This window comes from Macaca thibetana, chromosome 8, assembly GCF_024542745.1.
Source record: "Macaca thibetana thibetana isolate TM-01 chromosome 8, ASM2454274v1, whole genome shotgun sequence".
In the NCBI taxonomy this organism is placed as follows: Eukaryota; Metazoa; Chordata; class Mammalia; order Primates; family Cercopithecidae; genus Macaca; species Macaca thibetana.
The window spans coordinates 24,616,781-24,642,807 of NC_065585.1; the positions used below are offsets into that span (position 1 = coordinate 24,616,781).

The window sequence follows — 26,027 nt, forward strand, 5'->3', positions numbered from 1 at the left end:
GTGTTTGGGCCTGATTAGTTGAGAAACAATGGACACATATAATATGCCTGTACATGTATTAAAATGTCTGGAAAGATACATTTAAAAAGGCCTGTTACTATCAGTTACTGCTGAGAAATGGGACTGGGGATGATGGGTATGACCTTAATACCCTTCTAGATTACATGAACTTCTTAACTGTGCATTTCAAAATTCCCTTTTAAAAAAGGTTCTTTTTTATGACTAATGTTCCGATATGATGAATAATATATTTAACCTGTCTATAAAATCCTGATAATAGAACTATTTGAATGTGTGACCAGAAATCAATTATCATGTCACCTACAGTCCTCTAAATTACACTAAATTTGATTTCACTGGGGGAAGCAAGTCTAATACCTCATTAAAATGACTAAACCATGTCCAAGGAGAGTATGGAATCACATTTGAATGATAACAGAAAAGCCGCAGGAGCCTCTCTTTTGGACTTTTATTCTCTATTATTTTTTTCCTTGTACATAAATGAGGCTTTTTCTTGGAAGAGTGTAAGAGTCCATAGACGGAACATTGCTCAGTGTCACAGCAAGAAGAGCTGGGTAGAGGCGGGAGATGGTGAAAAATAAGAAAGCCCTATGGGGACAAGAGGCAGGACAGGAAACTGACAATCAGACCATCCATTGCCTGTTGGCAGCGTGGTCAGGAAAAGGCATCCCATGGACAAAGCCCCTCCCGCTGACTCTGATCTCAGAGGTGGACACACTCCTGCTCTCACGGCTGTGATTCTGCCTTGGCTTGGATCGGGGCCTGGGAATGTTGAAAGAAAACGTTGTTCTTCACAAGAAACAAAGCCAGTGATATTTTCAGCAACTTTCCTGTATAATTATTTGGATAAATAAAGCCTATTTACTTCCAAGAACTCAAAGGCAATTCCAGGAAACACTAAGAATAATGCCTCATTAATGAATTGTAGCTCTCCTGCTTCCTAATTCTCACCCACACAAGAGAGTAAGGAACTTCTTCCTCTGCAAGTTTTCTGGGTCTCATGAAAAAGGGAAACGCAGTCCAAAAAGGAAGCAATTTCATTTATCTTCAACTATGGCCTTCAAACTAAGGCCTTAATAAATGAAGTTTTTGAAACTTTCTTTCTTGCACTTGGCCTCTCAATGAATTTTTGGATGTGAGTGGAAGCTAATGTTTATGTACAACAAGCTACCTCACAACCTAGTGGCTTAGAACACTGCAACATATTATTTCTCACCATTCTGAGGGTTGCCTGGGCAGCTCTTTACTGGTTTTGCCTGGGCTCACTCATGTGGCTGTATTTATCTGGAGCATGTGCTAGGCTGAAGATCCCAGATGCCTCACTCACATCCTGGCAGCTGACGTGGCTGTCAGGGAACCTCTGTTCTCTTCCATATGGCCTCTCACCTTCTAATAGGCTAGACTAGTTCTCTCATGTGGCTCCCTTATATGCAGGACAAGGTTCTACAGGAGCAAAAGAGAAGCTATGAGGTCCTCAGGCCTAGGTTCCAGCTCACAGCATGTCATTTATGCCACATTCTACTGGTCAAAGTCACATTGGCAGCTCAGATGCAAGGACTAGGGGAACAGATTCCATCTCTTGGTGAGAGGAGCTCAAAGCTTTGTGGCTATATTAGACCATATTTTACCCTCTGGACACAATTATTTTCATTCATTCCACATGAAAAATAACTAATACAGGCTAAAGTCAATATTTCATGATCATCTGGTAGGGATAACTCTCTTAGGGTGTGGCTTCTTAAAATCTACAATATTGTGACCTACAGAAACGAAGTTAACTGCCTTCCACACATCCGAAATACAATGGTGAGGTAGAGACAGGATAACTGCAAGAGATGGGACTAGTCACTAGTTCACAGTAATTCTGAAATCCAACTAGGATTGGACGACTTTATTTGAGATCTTCTGTATGTGATTTTGCTAAAAGTTGCAGTTTCCAAGAACCTACTGATGACTTGAGGACTTACTGTAGTCCAAGGATGCAACTGATTAGTTTTCTTATCCTGCTTCCTGTCCACTGAAATTTGGAGGTCTCTTTTCAGTTTGATACAATTTTCTTACAATTTTCTGAGATTTCTGGTGCCAAGAAAATTCAATGGGGGAAAGAATAATCTTTTCACTAAATAGTGCTGGAACAATAGGATATCTATATGCAAAGGAAAGAAGCTATATCCCTTCAAAAAATTAACTCTATACAAAAATTAAGTCAAAAATTAAGTCAAAATGGGTCATAGACTTAAATTCAGGAGCTAAACTAAAAAGTAAAAAACTCACAGAATGGGAGTAAATATTTGCAAATCGTATATCTGATTGGAAACTAGAATCCAGAATATATAAAGAAGTCTTACAATTCAATAAAAGACAAATAACCCAATTAAAGAATGGTCAAAAGATCTGAGTGAACATTTCTTCAAATAAGATATGAAAGTGGCCAGAAAACACATGAAAAGATGCTTAACATCATTAGTTATCAGGTAAATGCAAATCAAAACCACAGTGAGATACTATTTCGTATCATTCTCTTGTGAAAAAAGACGAGTGCTGGCAAAATGTGGAGAAACCAGAACCCTCATCCATTGCTGGTGAGAATGTCAAGTGGTATACTACTTTGGAAAACAGTCTGTCATTTTCTCAAAAACTTAACTATGGAGTCACCATGTATCCCAGCAATTCCACTCTTAGGCATATAAACTCAAGATAACAGAAAACATTTGCTCATGTGCAAACTTGTACGCAAATACTCATAGCATTATTAATAATACCAAAAAAGGAATCAACCCAAATGCCCATCAACTGATAAATGGATAAACAAAATGTAGCAGATTCATACATTATTCAGCTATAAAAAAGGGATGAAGAACTGATACATGTTACAACACGACCTTCAAAAATCTTATGCTAAGTGAAAGAAGCCAGACACAAAAGGCCATATATTACATATACTGTATGAGTCAATTTATATGAAATGTCCTAGAATAGGCAAATCCATAGGGACAGAAAGCAGATTAATGACCAATGTCCTCACCACACACACACACACACACACACACACACACACCCCAATGTGTGATGATGGATATGTCAGATTGTGGTAATCATTTCACAATGTATATGTATATCAAATCATCATGTTGTACACCTTGAATATGTACAATTTTAATTTGTTAATTATACCTCATTAAAGCTGAAGGAAAAAAATGTAGATTAGTGGTTGCTAGGGAATGGTGGAAAGAAAAATAAGAAATACTGCTAACAGATACGGGGTTTCCATTTGGAGTGATGAAATGTTCTGGAATTAGATGCAGGTGATGACTGCACACTTTGTGAGTGTACTAAAACCACTGAATTATACACTTTAAAGGGTGAAGTCTAGGGTATATGATTACATTTCAACTAAAAGAGACTTTGTGGGTTTTCTGTGTATTAAGTTATAGTCTAATCTATTGATGACAGCCATACCCCCCATTCTTTTCACGACAGGTCTCTTTTTATTGACAGTGTCAGGTGCTGTGAAACACTACCCTTTAGATTCTTAAAAGCCATTTTGTCTAGCTGAGAGGGTCTACTTTTAAATCATTAAGTATTTCAAATGTCTTAATAGAGGATTATATAGCCACACCTTTGGATTGATTCTTTTTCTGAGGCTATTTCTGACTTAGAAAATTTTTTGCCGTTGGAGATACTGAAAGTGGAAAATCATTTTATTTTCCAACCCAGAATATCCTAAGCCCTTCATATCTTCTCTAAATTCTGCTAGAAAACTGAACATTTCTTGAATTCGTTTATCTTTTCCTATACCTTATCATATTCAGCTAAACAAATAAATGGCCGTTGATACTTCCAACACTGTCTGGAAATATCCTTAATTAGATCCATGAGTCCATTAGGTAGAATTTCTCTCTTCTGGGCTATTTAGGCAACAGTTTGCTAAATGTACCACCACTACGTAACACATCCGAGCTACTTGGGCCCAGTGACTCCCTGCTTCCCAAACAAACGGCCTCAAATGGTTGAGGTGGTTAATGTTTGTAATCCCAGTACTTTGGGAGGCTGAGGCAGGAGGATTGCTTGAGGCCAGGAGTTCAAGACCAGCCTAGGCAACATATCAAGACCACATCTCTACAAAAAAAGAAAGAAAGAAAGAAAGAAGGAAGGAAGGGAGGGAGGGAGGGAGGAAGGAAGGAAAGAAGAGAAAGAGAAAGAGAAAGAAAGAAAGAAAGAAAGAAAGAAAGAAAGAAAGAAAGAAAGAAAGAAAGAAAGAAAGAGAAAGAAAGAAAAAGAGAGAGAGAGAGAGAAAGAAAGAAAGAAAGAAAGAAAGAAAGAAAGAAAGAAAGAAAGAAAGAAAGAAAGAAAGAAAGAAAGAAAGAAAGAAAGAAAGAAAGAAAGAAAGAAAGAAAGAAAGAAAGAGTGAGTCCAGGCAAGGCAGTGCTTGCCTATAATCCCAGCTACTCAGGAAGCTACTTGGGATTGTTTGAGCCAGGGAGGTCAAGGCTCCAGTGAGCTGTGATCCTGCCACTGCACTCCAGCCTAGGCAACAGAGCAAGACCCTCTTCCACCCCCACCCACAAATAAAAAGAGATTTCCAAATGCATCATATAGTTGCCAAGACATGGTATAGTCTGTTTCAAAATTGTATTCATTCTAGTTGGTGTTTAGAGGCATCTTATTATGGTTTTAATTTGCATTCCTTTGATGACTGATGATGTTGGGCATCTTTCATGTGCTTATTGCCATTCCTATGTCCTGTTTTGTGAAATGTTTTTTTTTCAAATATTTTGCCCATTTTTAAAAAATTGAGTTATGTCTTATCGTTAAGCTGTAAGAGTACTTCACATCATCTAGATAAAAATCCTTTGTCAGATATATGCATTGCACATAATTTCTCCCAGTCTGTGGGTTACATTTTCACTCTCCTAGTGGTGCCTTTCCAAGAGCAGCTTTTAGATTTTGAAGTAAAATTTATTTTTTTTAATTTTATGGTTTGTACTTTTTGTGTCCTTTCAAATAAATCCTTGTTTTATTCCAAGAGTGATAAAGATTTTTCTATGTTTTCTTCTATAGGTTTTATGGTTTTGGACTTTAAATATAAAATTATGATCCATATCATATGAATAGTTGCAAATGGTAGGCGGTTACGGTTGAAAGTAACTTATTTTTCCATATAGCTGGATATTCTCTTATTCAAGTTCAATTTTTTAAAAGACCTTTTTTCCTTCAATGAAAAGTTTGATATATAGGCATACCTGTAAGTTTTTATTCTGTCCCACTGACCTATATGCTTATTCTAATTCCAATAGCAAATTGTCTTCATTACTGTAACTTTATAGTAAGTCTTGAAGCAAAGAAACAAGTCTCCCAACTTTGTTCTTTTGTTACAAAGTTATTTGGCTACCGTATGTCCTTTTAATAAGTGGTTACATCAATTTAGTTTTTTCATGTATACTTTTGCTTTTGATCAGGTTAACTGATATAATTTACATATGCTAAATTTCAAACAGCATTACAAAAGTTTATCCAGCATATTCACAAAAAGAAATATTTTAAATGGTATCGGGCTTACAGGTTATCTTCAAACTTGTTTTAATGTATATTATTAAGTACGGCAGAAAACCAGGATCCTTGGAAGGAATAAAAACAAAAAAATGGATACATCAATACTTGCAGAGATCCTATGTTTGGATAAGCAGTGTGGTTCAAGAAATACAAGTTCTCATTCTGGCTCTGTAGTTGCTGAGCTATGTGATCCTGGATATGACATTTAATCTTGCTATACTTCAATTTCTTATCTATAAAATGGGAAATAGCTACCTAATATGGCTGCAATGAGATAATGTAAAATGATTAAGATAATGTCTGTCACATAGTGCTCAACAAATGTTAGCCATGATTATCATCTTTTCGTGATCCCTCAGCATTATTTACCCCATTTTTAGAACAGCAAATTGAGGTTATGAGAGTTTTTCTTTCCTATGACTATTACTGTGTTCCTAGGAATGTTTTCAAATTGCCTGATCTAATCTGTTGTACTTTAAAACCTACTGGCTCCTCTTATATTATAAATGTTTATTAGTCTGACTAAATAAATTTATATTTAAAAACGTGTATTGGTATAGCATTTTTTTCCTTTTGAGATAGGGTCTCGATCTTTCTCACAGGCTGCAGTACAGTGGTGAAATCATGGCTCACTGTAGCCTCGACTTTCTAGGATCGAGCAATCCTCCCACTTCTGCCTCATAAGTAGCTTAAGATCCCTCCTAAGTAGCTGCAGGTATGTGCCACCATGTGCAGCTAATTTATTCTTTTTAGAGATAGGGTCTCACTATGTTGCTCAGGCTGGTCTCGAACTCCTAGCCTCAAGCAATCCTCCTGCCTCAACCTCCCAAAGTGCTGGGATTACAGGTATGAGTCACTATACCCAGCCATGGTACAACATTTCAAAAGACAATTTTGCTAACCTAATAGAATCTTCGAATATTGGCTCACTCTTGTAATTCCTATGATAGTGAACAATTCAGACAAAAAGGAGCATTTCAAATCAGCAATTTCATGGAACCCTAGAAATGCTTCTTGAAAACATTCACTTTGAATTCAACATAGGCAAGCAAAGCAGGTGATAAGCAAATTTCTTTAGTTGGAAGAAACTATAAAGATGGTAGATTTGATTACACTAAAAACTAAAAATTTTAGAATACTATAAACAAAAAGACAAAGGGCCAATATCCTTAATATATAAGAACATATATAAACAAGTAAGAAAAAGTCAAAAACAGTTCAAAATAAAAATGGGCAAAAGCTAGATATAAACAATTAGAGAGATGCCAACATGTTTAAAAAAAATTCACCCTTACTATTTTCAGTTTTCAAAAAAGGAAATGGGGACTCTGCTGGTGGGAGCACATATTGGTCTTTCAGGAGGGCAATTAAAAATATTTACAAAAGAGCTTAAGACCCACAAATTTCCCTCCTAAAAAAGCATACTAGGAAAATAGTGACATACTGGGAAGATTCATTAAAGTTTTATGTATTACAGGGAAAAACAGAATCTTTACGTCCAATAATGGGGGATTAAACAAACTGTGGCTCATTTGTATTAGGCAGTTATTTTAAAAATGGCATAAATTCACAACATATTATGTGAAAAGCAGGTTATAAATTAATACACACACAACACACACATATGCATAACAACATATTATATGATTCCAATTTTGAAAATATTTAAAAAATAATTACATATATTTTTAAAATATAGCAGTTATATCTAGACAGTAGGGGGGAATGTTGGTAATTTTTTTTCATTCTTCTTTGTATTTTCTGCATTTTCCAAATTTTCTACCACAGGAAAAGATACTTTTTTTCCTGGGAGACTGTACTTAGTGTCATTTTCATTATGCCTTATTTTCACAATTTATCTTGTTTCTTAATTTGTGTTACCAAATAAACATTAATAGCCCAACAATGGTGGCTCCAGGACTGAGGCCTGTTTGGATTTTTTTTGCCAATACTCTCTAAATCGGGAGCAGTCCAATAAACTATGTTGTTGGAACACATGGGAAAAGCCATTGGCAGTATCTTACTTACATCTAAGAAATGCACGGCCTAACTGAGTACACCTAACAACAAAGACATGAATTCCAAAAAGTAAAAAAAAAAATTGTTTATTGTAATAATTAAATAACTAAGAGTAAACATTTTAAAACATATAAAAATAACTTTAACATTAAAATATAGTAACACTGTACAAAATATGTATCTAATTAAAAATACATTTATGTAGCATCCCCAAAGCTATACAAATATAGAATATATATTCATGAAATCTTTAGAAATATAACATCTATTCTTTGAATAAAGTTTAAAATTTGTTTATAATTTTCAAACTTAAAAAAGTAGTAAATAATAGCTCCATCCAATTTATAATTGTCTTAAAAGAATGATTCTGTATCATTTCTTGCTTGTCTTTTCTAATACCCATTCAATCACCTACGAGGAGAAAAATATGATTATAGTAGATTTCTATTGAAAACACAAGTAATAGAAAAATACACTGTCAAAACTTCAAAAGAACATGGTAGAAAAGTTAAAATAAAAAGGAAGATATTGAAATCTTATACTAAAAAACACATTTTATTTTGTAATGGAAGAACATTTTTGTTGGACTTCTAATACTGAGTATAATATTGTCCTCACTGGATGAAATGAAGATTCTGCTCCATTTTCTCACCTTTATATGAAAATATGTTTCAAATGGTCAATCAAATAAACTAAACTTTGAAAATAGCTAACCAAAAATGGATTGGTTTTTCCAGCACATCAGATAATTTATTTTTTCTTTTGCTTTCTTAGCATCACTTTGGAAACTCTTTTGTTGACAGACTAACCTATTAAATACTATAAAATACTCAGCCTATATAAGCCTATTATTAAGTTTCTTAAAGAGTTTTCATAGGGACAGAGTTGAAAAAGACCAGTAACTAATTATTGCTGCATATATAATGGCATCAGAGCAACCCTGAAATAAAATACCAATTTAATTGAATATAGTTTCTTGGGAATAACTTTACCTGTACAGCATTGTTGTTTGCTGTTTTCTTCATTTCTTCAAATAGACCCCTTGAAGTTTTAAGATCCTAAACATAATAAAATACAGCATTTTACAATATGCACATTAAATTACAAAGAATAACTCATTATTATTAAATACACTTGAGATTATCCTAAATCATGCTACAAGTATCAATGTGATTAGGGACAGACTACACACACACAAAAAATCTAAGTACTAGGTTATAATTTAGTTCCATTCTGAAATATCAAAATACTCTAACCAAAATACATACACATATACGTAAGTCCATCTCACTCTCATCTCCTATTCCCAATAGAGCTGACCTAAAATAACTCCCTCCCTCCACCGTTAGCATCCACTATTGCTGCATTACTCAAGAAACAAACATATGGTTTGTATTTATTTACCAGGTAAAAGAATTTTTTCTTCATTTTGGCTATTTGACTCCATCATAAAGAAGAATGACATACAAAAGGAAAGTGATCTCACTTTTAAAAATTTAGTGGTTATATCAAATTACAAAGTAAAAGAAACTGAACTGTATTTAAAAAGATAAGAAGCAGTTATCTGTTGTACTTCCAAGTTACGCTCCATAAAGGCAGCCACTTTCAATTCTTTCAGGTTTTTCCCTTATTTATACCTTAATGTTTCTAACTACTATGCTTATGTTGCTACTTGGTGATTAAACACTTTTAGACAGAGACTACTGATGTTAGGGAGAACAGTCATGGATTCAGGTCTCGTACACAAAACCTTCCTACTCTTCCTTTCAAGAACAGTCGTATCGCAATTTTTGATTAGTAAATAGGCAGTGTTTGCGCTATTGTATCTATGTAAATACTTTCAATTGTGTGCCAATTAATGTATTATGGTTATAATTTATCTTTCTTCCAATATTCTATTTATCCTGTTAACTACTGTTAGCTTTTTCATTTGCTCAGCTTTCCATGTATATAATTCTGGATTTTTCGTCCCTAAATACTGGCAATAAATGGGCTAAATGTACAGCAAAGTTTTTTCAAGCCCTGAAGTATATGGGATAATCTCTCAGTTCAGCTTCCTTTCTGCTTTTGGTCTTTTTAATTAAATTTTTTAAACCTGGAGATCTTTCTCCCATAGCCTCCTCTAATTTGTTCTAGTTGCTGCCTAGGCCTGGTACTATTAGGACTTGTCTTTTCCATTTTAGATTAGTTTTTGTTTTGTTTCGTGATTTAGTCCCTTGTTCTACTGAACTTCATCGTCTAGCAGATTCCTCAAAAGGGTAAAACAAATTCTTTTTCAGATATTCCATGTTTCAGTGTATCTTCATTAAATCCTCATATCGGACTGCATTCCAGACTGGGTATAGAATACTAGGTAAGTCGCTTTCCCTCAGAAGTTTCTTTTCTTTTTTCTTTTTTTAATTCTAGAAATACACATCCCTCAGAATTTGAAAATACTTTTCTACTATCCTCTAGCATACAGTGTTACTGTGGAGAAGTCCAATGCCATTCTGATTATTGATTCGCTATATATAAACTAGATTATCTCCTGGCAAGCTTTTAGAAAATGTTCTCTCCGTGCTAAGAAGTGTGAAATTCCACAATTATGTGACTAGCTGAAGAATTTTCATTCATTGGTTTGGACAAGCTAGGAGGCTTGTGTCCAGTCCTGGAAAAGTTTGTTACATTTTTGAACAAGTTTCTCTCTTCTAAACTTTGGGAATAAAGTAGAGAAGATTGTTCAAAAAATGTAAAATTCGTATTATTAGCATTTTGGATCTTCTGTATTAATCCTCCAATTTTCTTGTCCTGGATTCAATGTTTTTGTCATTTGATTCTAATTTCCGGTAAATTTTTTTCATCTCAACTGTTCAGCCTTTTCATTTAACTGATTTTATCATATTATTAATTTTACAGAGCTTTCATGTTTTATGCTTTTTTTGGAAACAGCATCCTGTTCTCGTTTTATGGATGCGATTCCCTTCTTTCTATGAGAATTATAGTTTTTATGAAGTTTTCTTCTCCTGCTTCTTCAGAGTTCCCTTTATTCCTTTATGTTTTGGCATCAATTGTGTTAGAAGCTTTCCTCAAAGCTTCTAAGGAAGCTGTCCTTAGAGGACAGCTTCTAGTGTCCTCTAGTCATATTGTGGCTGTCTAGTCATATTTAAAAGTGAGACACTAAAAATCTGACTGGAAGGTCTGTGCAGAGATTGTCACTGGTTTCTTTTCAAGGTAGAGTGACAAGATGGCCATTTGGCTTTTCCACTGCAGCTTCCAGTATTTTCCCCAGTGACTATTTCCTGCACTGTCCCTGAGGTGGCTGGAAAAACCTATGCATGATAGACCTTGTAGTTAACATTGTGGTAGAAGGGCATGCCAAGCAAGTTGGACAATCCCCAGGTCACTTTGTAGATAGATCTTTATTTAACTCCCTTGCTTTCTATGTGGACCCTTGCCCCTGCTTTCCATGATACCTGGTGTCTTCAAATCGTGAGCACCTCAGGTTCTGTGGAATTAACATGCTTCTCACTAGTATTCCACTAGGCACCCAATTAGATTGTAACTCTTTTCACTTTCTTACACCACGCTTCCATGTGTTTTTTTGTTATTGTTCAACATGTATTAAAAACATTTCTAGTTTTTTCTTGTCCTTTCTCTTGGATATGTGATAAATCTGCAGTTTTAACCAGAAACCCACAGATAACTGATTCAGGTCAGAAACTCTTAAGGCTGGACATAATCTAACATCGTCTAAGTTTTAGAAAATCATCATCTGAGTGGCTGATGTGTCCAATGTCTTACAATTAGCTGATAATGGATCCAAAATTGGAAACTGGGTGTTTTGATATTTAGTCCAGTAGCCTTTTTACTACACAGTCATCCCTTTTGTCTCTGCGAAGGACTGATTCCATGATTCCACTGAGAATACCAAAATCCGCCGATAGTCAAGTCCCTTATATAAAATGGTGTAGCATTTGCATATAACCTATACACATTTTCCCATATACATTTTAAAAAATCTGGACATGTTCAGTACAGATGCAACATCCTTTTCTTTTTCCAGAACATTTTCAATTTGCAGTTAATCCATGGATATGGAACACATGGATATAGAACCCACAGATATGGAGGCCCAATTGTATTAAAAAATTAATAATTAAACATATTTTGAAGCTTATTACCTATAAGTCAAACACATGTTAGAGGAAACAGGATATTGGTTAAAATGTAGCTTTCTATATATGAGAACTCAAATCAAAACAAATATAAAGTATTTTGGCTTCATTTTTTCTATCTCCATCATTTAATAAATCTGGCAGCAAGTATATGCTCTCAGTATAAAAAATACTCAAACTTTTTTTTTTATGTCAAACAGGAACATTAGAACATGAACTAAATTTTGCCATTAGTAGAGAAGATACTGTACCTTTAGATAGAACTTAGAGATTTCAAAGAGACGCTGGCTGCATGCAGTGAAACATTCATGGGTCTCGGTAATACTGTGTTTCTTCAGGGTTTCAGTAACTACTTCTTTCAGTATCTTGAACAGAACATAACATATGACTAATATTTCTTAGAAAAGCAACAAACCTATTATTTCAGCTTTAGAGTTCAATCCTGCGAATTACACAATCATTTTGCTGTGCTAAAAGACAGACATATTCATTAAGACAAAATGAGAAAAAAAGATATCTAACATTTACATGGTCAGAAGTGTCACAGGAATAAAATGTTAGCAGGAAATGACTAGAGTGTCTTAAGAAACGAACTCAAATCATGAGTTCTGAATTGATATCTGAGTGTTAAAGTTACACACAGCAGGGATATGTAAGTGTATATTTATTTTTTATTATGGAAAATTTCAAGCATAGAAAAGTAGAGAATATTTGACACACAGAGAATATTTTATAACAAACTTCTATCTTGATATATCTTTTAACCAGCTTCAAGTATGATTAATCTGTAGCTAATCTTGTTTCATTTATATCCCCACCTATTTTCCTATCATCCTTCTTACACCAGTGAATTCTAGACATCGTTTCATTTCATTCATAAATTTTTTTAGACATATGTTTTAATCAAATTCAAAAAGACTTCCCATGTAGAACTAAGAAAAATGGGAAATAAATCTTTACCCGTGTGTGTTTCTGTGATCTTGATTCCTTAATTTGCCTTGATGTTTTTGATTCACGCACACTTTTTTGACCTGAACTGGTCTTTATAGCAAGTTTTGGAGTTTCACAGCTAGGAACTGGAACCAATGGACAAGTCACTGGTAAGGACCGCTCTGTTTGTGGCTTTCTGGCTGTCACATGATGATGATGGTGATTACTGTTACCACTTGTCTGAGAAAGAAGAGACTCTGAACTTTCAGATTTCACAAGTCTACAGTAGGGGAAAAAAATCAAGAACGTAGATTAAGCAAATCAACATCGAAGTTCACTTTCTGTCTTAAATGTTACCACTATATCCATTATGACATAAATTCAAGAAAAGCAAACAAAGTTTATTGCTATTACTGCCTTAAGTAAGCAATAAACATCACATTATAAAGTTGTTCCTTAGTTCTTTAGATGAGTAACTAAAACATAGAAGGTAATGAATAGCAAACTAGGATTTTGGCTAATAGAGAAAGTAAATATAAGTAACTATCTATCTAGCTAGCTAGCTATACTCTCTCTCATCCTCTAATTTACAATTTCTCAAATAAATCAGCTATGCATGCTGAGAGTGCTGCTATTTATAGATGTAATACTAATCTGTTAAATACTTATACTTTTCTGTTAAGATAATTTGAACAGAAACACCACAACCTGTATCTTCTTATACCCATGGAACTCCCTTGCAAAATAAGTAATAGTGTTAAAACAAATACAAATAAACTATAAAACTGGCTCATACTTCAATCTTCCTAAAATGTTTACATTTGTTCCCGACAAGACCCAAATTTTTCTCTTTACAAGATAGGGTCTTATCGCCCTCAGTTCTGCTGACCCAGAGGCCACAGTGTACTTTCCTTTTAAGAACACATATATTTTTATTAGCCACAGGTCAGAAATAAGAAATACGGCTATAAATATAGTACCCCAAATGTTACTGTTGCTCTTTAGTTTTATCAGGTATAAAAAGTACCACGAATTTATAAAGTCCTCATAAAAACGACTGAGTTCTTCCATATCAGGGTAACAGTATTCTAACTTTTTAAACTATTCAAAAAAAGATCTGAAAGTTATATTTTCGTATAGTTCATACTTTTTGCAAGGTTTAATTAAATACAATAAGAATTCAAGCCTTGCTTTAGATGCCAAGAACCTAAGTTTAACAAAGGTTCTAAAAATAACATCAATTCAATAGAAATTAGTGTTCACTACATAAACTTCTAACTTCTGTTCAAGTATCTGGACATTTTATTTAGTTAGCAAAAAAAATGCATCCAGAAAAGTTTCATATATTATATCATTATGTAGAGTTTAAAGCTATATTTTATATGTAACAGGTGTTTTAAAAATGGTACCTCATGGAATCTCTTGCTCAAGGGAACAATGCAGGCAGGACTCTGAGGGGAAAGGGAAGGAAGAGCTAACGGGAGAACTCCCATCCCCAGTCTCTTCAACAGACCAGCTCAGCAGCTTAATCTATGGGGTGAAATCTCCACTGTTCCACAGCTTAAAAACTTTACAATCCATTGTGCTAATGGACTGTATATTAGCATATAAAGCAAGAAACTGTGTTTTTTTCTAAATCATTTTTTGTAACTTATAAGCAAAATCATCAACAGCTCATAAAATAAACTTCTTGCCATGAAGAAATTAATCTGAAAGACTAATATAAAATAAAAATCTTCTAGAGACTAAAATACTTTCTGTTGAGATACTATTTATGTGCATGTAATATAACACCTTTTTCTGGGATAAAGGCAATTCAGATCTTTGGATCTCCGTTTCAATCGGGATACTTCAGTTCGAAGTTCATTTTGTAAAACTTCTCCATCAGGGACACTTCCAGGTTCTGATGAAACTGCAGGAGATGGAAGAGGGCTCAATACAGTAGGTACTGGAAAACTTTCTCTGGTGCAGGTGGTTTGAGTTTCATAACGAATAAGACGAGACTGAAGTTCAGAAAATCCTCCATCTCTTTCCAAAGCTTTTCGGTCATCCAAGCAATATCTAAAATGAGTGAAAGAGCATTAAAATGTAAACCTCCACGAGAGCAACAGACTTTCCCCTTTCAATTAGAAAATAGCAGGACATTTACTTTGAGAGTTCTTGATTAATTTCCTAATAATTGCTGGAAGGTTGACTGGCTGGCCTATTTCCCTCCCAAGTTCAGTTTTCTTCTAGTTTGCTATATGACATGGCAAAAGATTAAAAAATGTGAAGTACAATCTGATTTCTCTTTCACTTGTGTTTCTGGGCAACAGATTAAGTTAATCCTTTGGCTTATTTTCAAAATAATACAGTTGCTGTTTTAATGCTTTTTAAAACTCTACCAACCTCTGATGTCTCAGCATGGCTGATACATGACAACATGAACTGCTGTCTTCTGTTAGAAAGGGCAAGTTTATTCTCAACACAAAGATTAAAAGGGTATAAAGGCATTCTAAACTGGCTCACCAAACAGCTTAGAACATTTCAAATTTTTTCTTTGAAACTCAGTTCCCACCTTATTAACTGATTGACAGATTTTCCTTCAAACACTTCGGCTGTCTGTGCATGTGGTTTCTAGCTGAATCTGATTCAGGGCATCAATGAAATGTTAGCTCAGTGAATGCTTCTGGACTCAAAGAAATCCTAGGTTGTTAAGTACAACAAACAAGGATATCAGGAAGATCACCTAGGAGCTGTGTGACCTTGGAAAACTCTTCACTTTCTTCCCTTTCTACAACTGCATTTAAAAAACACAAATGGCTCACATATGTGATGGCAGCACTGTACAAATTAAAACCTTTCTCTGTGATCTATCATTTTTACCTGCAAAAGTCTAAGATACTGCCTAAAATCAGATTTTTGTATCCAAAAGATTTTGGTTCAACTCCCAAAGAGTGTATCATTTCCTGAACATCTGACTGCTTGATGGAGGTTTTAAGAACCTTATCTTTCCCTTGTGACACTTACGTATTTGATACAGACAGACTCCATGGATTTAAATCCAGGCTCCTCTACTTATTAGCTGTGTGAACTTGGCTAAATTACTTAACTTTATCTATGATTCTGTTGCTTCATCTGCAAAATGAGAATTATAGTACTTATCTGAAAAAGCTATTGTGATAATTCCTTGAATTGTATACATAAACACAGAATCAGTGCCTGAAACATGCAAGCAGGGCAGTCAAGAAATGTATGCTACTATTATTGTTATCATCATCATTAGATTTATTTTCTAGCACAGTAAAGCTGGCAGTATGCTGATAATACGTAGCACAGCCAGAATGTAAACCCAGGTTGGTGACTTCAGAGCCTGACTTTAACCATTTTAGTATACTATCTCTATGTAAAGTGTAAGAATCATCTTACTCATGTTCAACACATGGCTGAGCATTAGAACCATCTGAAGAGCTTTTAAGAAATACCATGTGCTCATTGTTTCTGATTTAATTGGTTTAGGGTAATACTCAGTTACCAACAGTTTTAAAAATCTGCCTGGGTGATTCTTAAAAAAACTACTTAAATCCATAGAAACAGAGTAGAATAGTGGTTATGGGGATGGGGAAGGTTATGGAAAGATGTAGATTAAAGGGTACAAAGTTGCAGAGTTATATGGGATGAATAAATCTAGAAATCTAGTGTGCAGTATAAGGACTATAGTTAATCATATGTACTGTATATTGAAAATTTGCTAAGAGAGCAGACTTTGGGTGCTCTCAGCACACAAGAGGTAACTATGTGAGACGATGGTTATGTTAATTTGCTTGGCTACAGTGATCATTTCACTATGCATACACACATCAAAACATCTTATTATATTAAAATATTAAAAATATACACTTTTTAAAAATCCTACCTAGATGATTCTAAAGTATAACTAGGACTGAAAAATCTCTGATCTACTCAAACAGTGTAATTTAACAGGTGACAAAACTGAACTCTAAATCCAAATGTGAGTTGGTGGCAGAGCAGGGAGTAGAACCTAGGTCTCTGGCATCTCTCTAGCTAATATTCTTTCTCTAGTCTGTTGTTTAAGAAACGTATTTCATTAAAAATCAGAAGCAACCCTAAGGGTTACTGATGAGTCCTACTTCTATCATGGGTAATTGGTAGAATCTAGAGTAAAATTAGAACCATGAATTTCAAGAGTCTGGTAAGAGGCAATATAATGCCTGATAAGCTTGAATACAGAAAATTTTTGAGAGAAAAGATGCATATTTTGATTATAAGATGAATATTTCTTTCTACCGTAAGATTTTATTTCTAAGATGCAGATTTTTTCTTCCAGTTTTAACATCTCTTGATCACAGCTGTTCATAATGTCATAGCTTCAACTGAATTATGCACATTGTACATCTTGATGTTAATTGCCATTTAAAATATCTTTAGATTATACTATGATTTGTCATTGGAACAAAAATTTACTTTGTAAATTAGAGAAAAGAAACAGTGAGGCAGGAGGCAGGGTGTATATTTTATATTAGTGAAGTCAAAATTTATTGTTGGATGAATGACTACAATCCCATATTTTCTTATAAAACAATAAGCAAATGCTTTATGGGTCCTAACAAAGAAAAATACCCACAAGACGATGAAGCTGTTTTTGTTTTGCAAATAAGAAAGAGACAAAATACTGCCCATCACACACTAACCAATACCAATGAAGGCAGGAGAAACTGACAAATCTCTTGGAATAGATGAAGGAAATTTCAAAGCAATGAGAGCCTGGTGTGATCAAATGATTGTCAGAGTATGACAGCAGAGTTTAATTTGCTGTTCAATAAAACAGTGCATTTTATAATTAATGGAATGTTAAATTCCAGGATAGGGTAAATAAGTGAAAAAACAAACAAGCCAACAGTGGTTAATATTTTATTTTGCCTTAAAAAACATTGTTTTGCTCCCATGCAATTAACACATTTTTTCCAAATATTCCTTTGTATCAGAGAAAGAGCTCCAGGGTTCTAAAGGCCCACAACAACATAAGAGAACTTTCTTTGTAGTTTCATGTTTACTTTAAAATGTTACTTGAATTTGTTTCTACTCCATAATCTATGCTGAACATAAATCGGCTCTCATACTATACACCCAAACTTTCTTGAAAAAGACATGTTTCGGAATTCATGGTCCTCACCTCCTACAACTTTGTCAGCCTAGTCTCAATGTCCCCAGTTTAATGAGCATAAATTTACAGTAAAAAAAAGTGAGTCACAGATAGATTTGTTTGTTTATGGGAGTAGGTAGGTAGTGGAGAAGAGAATTACTTTTTACAGTGAATCAGAATTTCATAACATTGAATGTGTATAAGTTAATAAAGCTCTGTGTAGATTTAAGCCCATCAGGGCACAGTACTCAAATAAGTCTTAATTTAATATTTTGATAAATGATCATGAAGAACATATCCTTGAAAAATTTTATAAATTTGTATATACCAAGACTTTTCTATAGTAAATTAAAAACAGCAGGAAAAAAAGAGTAGAGAGATGGAGATGCAGAATAAACAAAACTAAATTAAAATTTTAGGAAAAATAATCTAAATAAGATTATATGATGGACACTTTAGTCAGCAGTTAAAATGTAATTATTGTAGCTTATTTTATTCAAATCAGTGCTTCAGTGTGTTTGTAGGGCCGAAGAAGTGAAAAACAGATGTGTCCTGGGGTATTCTGGCCATGTAGCAAAGCGAATGTTAATACTAGTACATTTTCTCAACAGTGAACACTACTTTTCATAATAATATAAACACTGTTGACTGGTTTCAACTTTCACATTCAAATTAAATACAAAACAACTAAAATTTTTAATTAGTTTCCTTTCATAGATAAGGAGGTCCTAATATTCTTATCAAAGTGGGGGAGATACTGCTGTATAGCTGATGGAATAAGAAGGAGAAGTTTCAGTACATACATATTTAAAAACATGAAAGTAAATAGCGGAGAGCTCAAATTGAGAAGAACCAAATCTTCATAGTAGAGTCAATATTTTATATTGTGACAGTTAAAAATATTGACATAAGGATATTTTTTAAAATGAGAGATAACCACCAGGGAAACTAAACCAAACAAAATATTTTTTTTCTAAAAACTGGGACTGCAGGTAGGTAGTAATAAGGAAAGGAATTGTTGGTTTTCCTTATAAACTTTTCTGTAATGTTTAATTTCTAGGTCTTTAATAAAATCAAAAGGAGGAACACAGAAAAATATATCCTATTAATCAAATGTTTATATAGTAGAACAAGATGTTCCCACTTACATTTAATAAACTTAGTATAAATGAAAAGTAAAATTTTGGGCCGGGTGTGGTGGCTCAAGCCTGTAATCCCAGCACCTTCTAGGGCCAAGGCAGGTGGATCACTTGAGGCTAGGAGTTCAAGATCACCTAGCCAACATGGCTAAATCTTGTCTCTACTAAAAATACGAAAATTAGCCAGGCATGGTGATGCGTGCCTGTAATCCCAGTTACTCGGGAGGCTGAGGCATGAGAATAACTTCAACCCAGGAAACGGAGGTTGCAGTGAGCCAAGATTGTGCCACTGCACTCCAGCCTGGGTGAAAAAGTGAGATTCTGTCTGAAAAAGAAAAAAGAAAAGTAAAATTGTGTAATCAAAGCACAGAAGGATATATGGCTAAAAACATAGTTTAAGTAAAAGCTTAAGCTAAATTTAAGGCTATTTGGGAAACATCCCTACCTTTTTCATGTTAAAGGGAGAACAGTAATCCTCTCAAACAAGGAATCCTTTAGTCAAATACCAGAACTAAAAAGATGGATCAGGTGGCATTTCTTATCTTTTTATAATTTAGTAGTTATCTCTGAGTTGCCTATCTGTTCACAAAACAATTTAAAAATCTTATCTTACCATTTAGATTCAAATCAGCACTTCATAAAGGACTTCTTTTAGAAATAATTCATTATTGAATGTTATACTTCATATTGCTAATTTCAAAGTCTTCAAATTCTTTTTTTTTTTTTTTTTCTGAGACAGGGTCTCATTCTGTCACCCAGCTGGGGTGTAGTGGCATGGTCATGGCTCACTGCAGCCTCAATCTCTCAAAATCAATCGATCCTCCTGCCTTAGCATCCTGAGTAGCTAGGACTACAGACACACACACACCCCACTATGCCCAGCTAATTTTTGTATTTTTTTGTAGAGACAGGGTTTCACCATGTTGCCCAGACTGGTCTCAGACTCCTGGGCTCAAGCAATCCACCTGCCTCGGCTTCTCAGAATGTTGGGATTACAGATGTTAGCCACCGTGCCTGGACTCGAATTCTTATTTCAATTATTTTTCACACAGACAGATATTTAATGTTGTTGGATGTATCGATATTTCGTTCCTTGTTATAGTTGAATAGTATTGCTTTATATAAAATATACCATAGTTTATCTATTTTCCTGTTGATATCCTCCTAGGCTCTTTCCAGTTTGAGGATATTGAGAATTAAACTATTACGTGCATACTTGTATAAGTTTTCTCTTGGAAAAATGTCTAGTATTGAAATGCTGGGCCCTATCTAACAATTTCTGAGCAACTATAATGTAATTGGTGACCAGGAAATATTAATGTGACCCATAGTGTGAATATACATTTATAACATAGGGACCAAAACAATTTTGATTAAAATATCTAGTAGCTAATAACAGGATGCTTAAATGCTGTTAAGCTTATTAATCATCAAGTAACTTCTTCAACAGAAGACAAATTATTTTTGTATGCACTGCTTTGCTTTTTGAGGTTTTTGACATATCCTCTTGGTCTCTGTCTCAATTTATATCATTTTATTAAAGTCACTCTTTACACAAGACAGACTGTATCAACAACATACAGAAGAGTAAAGTACAAATTAAAAACTTACTCAATTCCATGATAATGACATACTGAGGCTTTCTCAAAAGGTAAGACCTGAAGTTTCCCAGGACTAAGTTCTGGTGTCAAAACAAAAGTCTTTTCCCTGAAACAAAAAGTTTTTCATTTGTATTCAAAGTTTATTTACTGACAAAGAGAAAGTTAAAGAAAGTATCTTGAAACAAATCTGACTTTTTCCTCTATAACTGAATTTTACATGGGATGAAGGTTAAGGCACACCAGAAAGTATAAGAAGGAAATGAAGCAAGGTTAGGCCCTGGCTTTTGTTACTTACATTTTCTGTACTTCAAGTAGGTTATGATGTTATTTATTGCACAAAACTATTCTGAGAAATGGGTAAACAAAAGTGGAATATGATTTATAACGGAAATTTAAGAAGCAGTATTATTTATTTCTTTTTTTTGGAGTCTCACTCTTTCGCCCAGGCTGGGGTGCAGTGGTATGATCTCGCCTCACTGCAACTTACGCCTCCTAGGTTCAAGCGTTTCTCCTGCCTCCTCCTCCCCTACTCAGGAGGAGCTGGGATTACAGGCACCTGCTACCATGCCCAGCTAATTTTTGTGTTTTTAGTGGAGACAGGGTTTCACCATGTTGGCCAGGCTGGTCTTGAACTCCTGACCTCAAGTGATCCGCCAGCCTCGGCCTCCCAAAGTGTTGGGATTACAGGCATGTAATCCAAGAAGCATCCAGCCAAGAAGCAGCATTATTTCTAGAAGATTTTTTCCTTGGTAGAGTAAACTAAACTTTAGGCATTTAGTTAAATCCTTTTCTGCAGGGGAATAATTAAAGTCAACTTGAATCTTTGGTAACAATAAAAGTATTTACTTCCTACTATCACACATGTGGGTCCCAGATCTTTCTTTGCCTGAGAATGTAGTCATTGACACCTACTTTAAGAGGCAGCAACTTTTTAAGTATCAGAGGGTATAGAGACTAACTGCTGATTTCAGTTCTTTTTCTGAAGTAGGTTTTCAATCAGCTGGCATGTTAGAACTAATCATATGTCGAGTTTATATAAAATATTCATGCTCAAGCCTTTCCACACCTAGAACTACAGAGATATATCAAAATCTGGGAAAGAAGAGGGTCACTGCAATTAGATTAAGCTCTCTGGGTTATTCTGATAAATCATCCTTCTCTGAGTTGGAAACCACTGTTGTAATGTAATGGATCATGGTCCTGAAGCTCAGAACTTCAGGAAATGGGGAAATTATGCAACAGTGGTCTTTAAATAATTAATAGGTAAAATGAAATACAAGGGGCTGACCGGGCATGGTGGCTCACGCCTGTAATCCCAGCACTTTGGGAGGCTGAAGCGGGTGGATCGCCTAAGGTCAGGAGTTTGAGACCAGTCGGGTAAACATGGCGAAACTCTGTCTCTACTAAAAGTACAAAAATTATCCAGGCGTAGTGGTGTGTGTCTGTAATCTCAGCTACTCAGGAGGCTGAGGTAGGAGAATCGCTTGAATCCAGGAGGCAGAGGTTGCAGTGAGCTGAGATCACGACACTGCACTCCAGCCTCCCAAGTGACAGAGCAAGACTCCGTGCCCCCAACAACAAAAAAAATAAAAATGAAAGAAAGAAAGAAAGAAAGAAAGAAAGAAAGAAAGAAAGAAAGAAAGAAAGAAAGACCGACCGATCAGGGGCTTGAGTTCAGAAGAGTTGGAAATGGTATGTAGAAGGGCAAATAAATAGTAGAGTACTAAGAATAAATTTGCTGTCACATTTCCCCCCCTATGGCATTAGTAATGAAAACTGTCCTGCCACTGAAAATTATCTAGGGTACTATGATAAGCATTTGAAATTATTACATTAAAATGTAAGATTCATACCAATTAATGAATCCTAAAAAGCAGACATTATATTCAAATGCATCCATTTAAATTATTCCAAAAAAGTAACACTAGTAAATTACAATGACCCTAGTATTTTGATGATTATTAAAATAACTTTGTAAAATGGAAATCTTTAAGTATCTAGCATTTTACTTCTTTCCTTTACCATAGTGTCTTCTCATTTCTCATATCAATCGCCCTCAGCAACCTTACCTATTTTTGTTTAATTTCACTCACAAGTTTTTCTTTCTAAAATAAACATGTTGATAAATATGTCAATGTTTATTATTTCCTTGGTATATACATGAGTCATATTTGTATTTTAACACAGCATTTTGGATGGCTTCTTGTGCAGGTAAACATTTAATAAGAGCATATAGGTTCCTGATTTATTACCATGAAAACTCATCCTTCAACTTTAATGTTAACAGAAGATACATTTGACAGCAATGGAGTTATTTACTAACACTTAAGAATCACATCAAATTTTCCTGAATAAATCACCTACAATTAGTTTCCAGAAAGAACTAACTTTGTCTCCTCTACAATGCATCTAGAAAGATATTCTGCCAGAAAGAGTACAACTTACATAAATAACTCAGTTTAGGCAAACTGACTGACTCTGCCAGTTTGTGCTTAATGATTTCAAAGGACAATAATCCAATTAACTAAATAGATAAAAACATGTATATTTCTTTACTTTCTTGATTCCCACAACAAAAGGTTATCCATCTTTCAAAGTTATGAGAAAAAAAATTACTCCAAAATTACATAATTTTTATGTCATTAAAATCATTAAATCATTAAGACTCTCAAATTTTCAAAGTTGCTCTTTATCTCTCTCTCTAGTGAACATGCACATAAAGCAATAATGTTCCAGCAATATTTCTGAGATGTAATTGCCTTTGAATAACACCTTTCCAAAATTCACCTTTAAAGGCAATATTTATCATAGTATAATTCAAATTAAGCTTGTAAAAGTGATCAAAGTGATCTACAATTTTTAAGGGCTTTTGGAAGGTTTTCAAAATAATGAATTAACAATTAAAAAGACATTAGAGTAATGAGTAAATTATTCAATTCTCACAGGTATTTGATGTCACAATTTTATGGGCAATTTTGTCAATGTCAGCAACATGCAGCATTTATTAACTAGTAACTTAGTGAAAACTGTCTTGGAAGTCAAATTAGTTGTAAATTATTCACGTAGACACTGAATTCTTACTTGGTAATGTCATAGTTTCAAAAGCGTTTTTACTATACTTTCCTGTTCTTCAGGTGAAGGGTCATGCTTTTTGCTACTATTAGGCATGCCTGACAATGCTCATGCTGACTAGTGGCAATATCAACACTAGAGTAACACAGAAAAGAGAACTAAAATCAAAATTTTGTAAGTCAAAATTCCAATTTTTTATTAGAAAGTATTACCTTTGCATACCAAATAGAAGTTACTGACTTCTACAGGGAATATGGTGAGTTTGCTTTTCTTATTCCTGTTTCTCATAAGAGAAATAAAAGAGAATATAAATTCGATACCACAAAACAGTAGGATATTTTGCTAAGGTAAAAAGTGAAGATTAAGGCCAACAGACAAATATTGGGATCAAACTTATAAATTTTCCCTGAGTAGCATAGGGCATCAATGAACTATGGAAATGAGACACAATTTTATTTAAAAGTAATTTTTAAAAAGTTAATTGTAAATTATAAGTTTATAACCTACCCCTTTTGAATGGGTAAAGGTTGAAGATCTCCAACGGGTAATCCATCTGAGGTAAAGTACTTCAGCAGTTCTTTAGCATCCAATAATGTGATTGAGTCCCGAGGACCCTCTTTGTGGCCCAGCAACTGTTCAGATGAATGAGGTAATGAACCACTTCTGGGAAAATAATGTTATGCAGATTTATTAAAAGTGGATTCAATCCAGAGAGAAGCCAGAGTCAGAAAAAAAAAAAGTAAATTCAAATTCACCACAGTCAGGAACCAAAAACAAACAACAGGAACACTGGAGAATTAAACATTTAGGAAAGATAATAAAGTAAAATATTTGCAAATCACTGAGTTTCTAACTATATTTTTAAAACTCTTTAGGTCACAATAAAACTTGCAATTATCATGTCAACAAGTAGTATTTTCACTACTTAAACAAAATTACACTATCTATTAATGATGACCTATTATTCAGTGGTGTGAAGTTACCAATTCTATAACACTTAAATCTAAATTCTCTTGTATGTTCTGAAATCCCACAATAACATAAATTTTTGAGGGAAGCAACTGAATGTTCCAATTTTCCACGAACTGGAAAGATTACTTGAAGCACAACCAGGAAATGAGACAATAATCAGAAATCTCCCCAAAGTCTCTTGTAGCCATGATTATGACATTATGAATAAGCACTGAATCATTATTATATACCTGAAATACATGCAGGACTTTATATTTTTTCAAACTACTTTACATATAATATATTCTTAATCCTCACAAGTTTCCTTGAAAAAGATGGAATAGGTCTTATCTCAAAATGAAATAATAACTAAAAATAAGTACTTTATAAAGTGAAAATCACCACGCCAAGCTTAAAAAGGAATCATTATTCCTATTTGTCAAGTAAAGATGCTAACATACAAAAGGTTATATTATAGACTCAGGGTGATACAGCTATTTAAAATGACAGAACTAGACTAACTCCAAATTAGTTACTATTTCTACTCTATCACTCCATAAATGAAAAAACAAAAACTCACAGAAAGTTTTAAATACTGGAAAGTGAAAAACTGTAGTTTCAGTTAGATGTTTCCAGTTAGAGGTTTCACTATGCACTGAATCACAGATCACCATAGCTCTGTTACCATAGCATAAAGGAAATATTTCAATGTCTATACAGAAAATTAATTTCCTAACTTTATATTAATTCAACTATTTCCTGATAATTTTATTACTCAAATTAAGCATAATTGCTGATAATGACATGATTAAAATACTGACACTACAGTTTTAAACATATTTCTATACATTAAGGGTCAATAAAATACTGATAGTGCCTCTTTCCTCTTCCTATTCCTTTGTTTTTAAAGTGAAAATATTAATCTAATAAAAACAGTCAACAAAACACTCAAATTTTCTCTGGACATCATACTCCAGCAGGGTAGGAGCATAGAATGATTCTAATTTGTAAAGATACAGAACCATGTGCCTGTCTCAGTGTCAGCAGTGATGGCCCAGAATAATTTAGTGCTGGGTGAAGCACCAATGCTTCCTGCCTGCTGATACCCTAAAGTATGCTCTAAAGTGAAGCCTGACAAACATGCTCTACCCCGGCTCTCCCTTCTCCCAACATTAACATAAGTGAGAGACGTGGGGAACAGGACTAAACCTATGGAAAGAAAACACATGCCAACTACCTATAGAAAGCAACATGGTCCTAAATTCCTAGTTATGAACAGACAATCTAGGACCATCAGACACTGGATAAAAATTACACATAAGAGAAAAACACCAGAAGAACAAATAAAACAGTTGCAAATGAAAATGAGATAATTCGAGAAACAGATAAAACAAGTTTAAAGAAAATTCTAATTAATATCCTTATAGTATCATCTCGAGTCTTA

General features: G+C 34.3%; 2 protein-coding genes across 2 annotated transcripts in view; one reads left to right on the forward strand and one right to left on the reverse strand.

Annotated features, from left to right (window-relative positions):
* The window catches only part of MRPL13 (mitochondrial ribosomal protein L13), a 205,760-nt gene that overhangs the window by 69,773 nt on the left and 109,960 nt on the right, over nucleotides 1–26,027 (forward strand). The window lies entirely within an intron of this gene.
* MTBP (MDM2 binding protein) overlaps nucleotides 7,665–26,027 on the reverse strand; it is a 78,569-nt gene continuing 60,206 nt past the window's right edge. The window contains exons 16-22 of the mRNA XM_050801630.1: nucleotides 24,140–24,295; nucleotides 20,571–20,666; nucleotides 14,472–14,738; nucleotides 12,708–12,957; nucleotides 11,999–12,112; nucleotides 8,586–8,651; nucleotides 7,665–8,004 (exon numbers count right to left, since the gene is read on the reverse strand). Of these exons, the coding sequence (XP_050657587.1) occupies nucleotides 7,966–8,004; nucleotides 8,586–8,651; nucleotides 11,999–12,112; nucleotides 12,708–12,957; nucleotides 14,472–14,738; nucleotides 20,571–20,666; nucleotides 24,140–24,295 (988 nt within the window). The 3' untranslated portion in view covers nucleotides 7,665–7,965. The remainder of the gene's footprint in view (nucleotides 8,005–8,585; nucleotides 8,652–11,998; nucleotides 12,113–12,707; nucleotides 12,958–14,471; nucleotides 14,739–20,570; nucleotides 20,667–24,139; nucleotides 24,296–26,027) is intronic.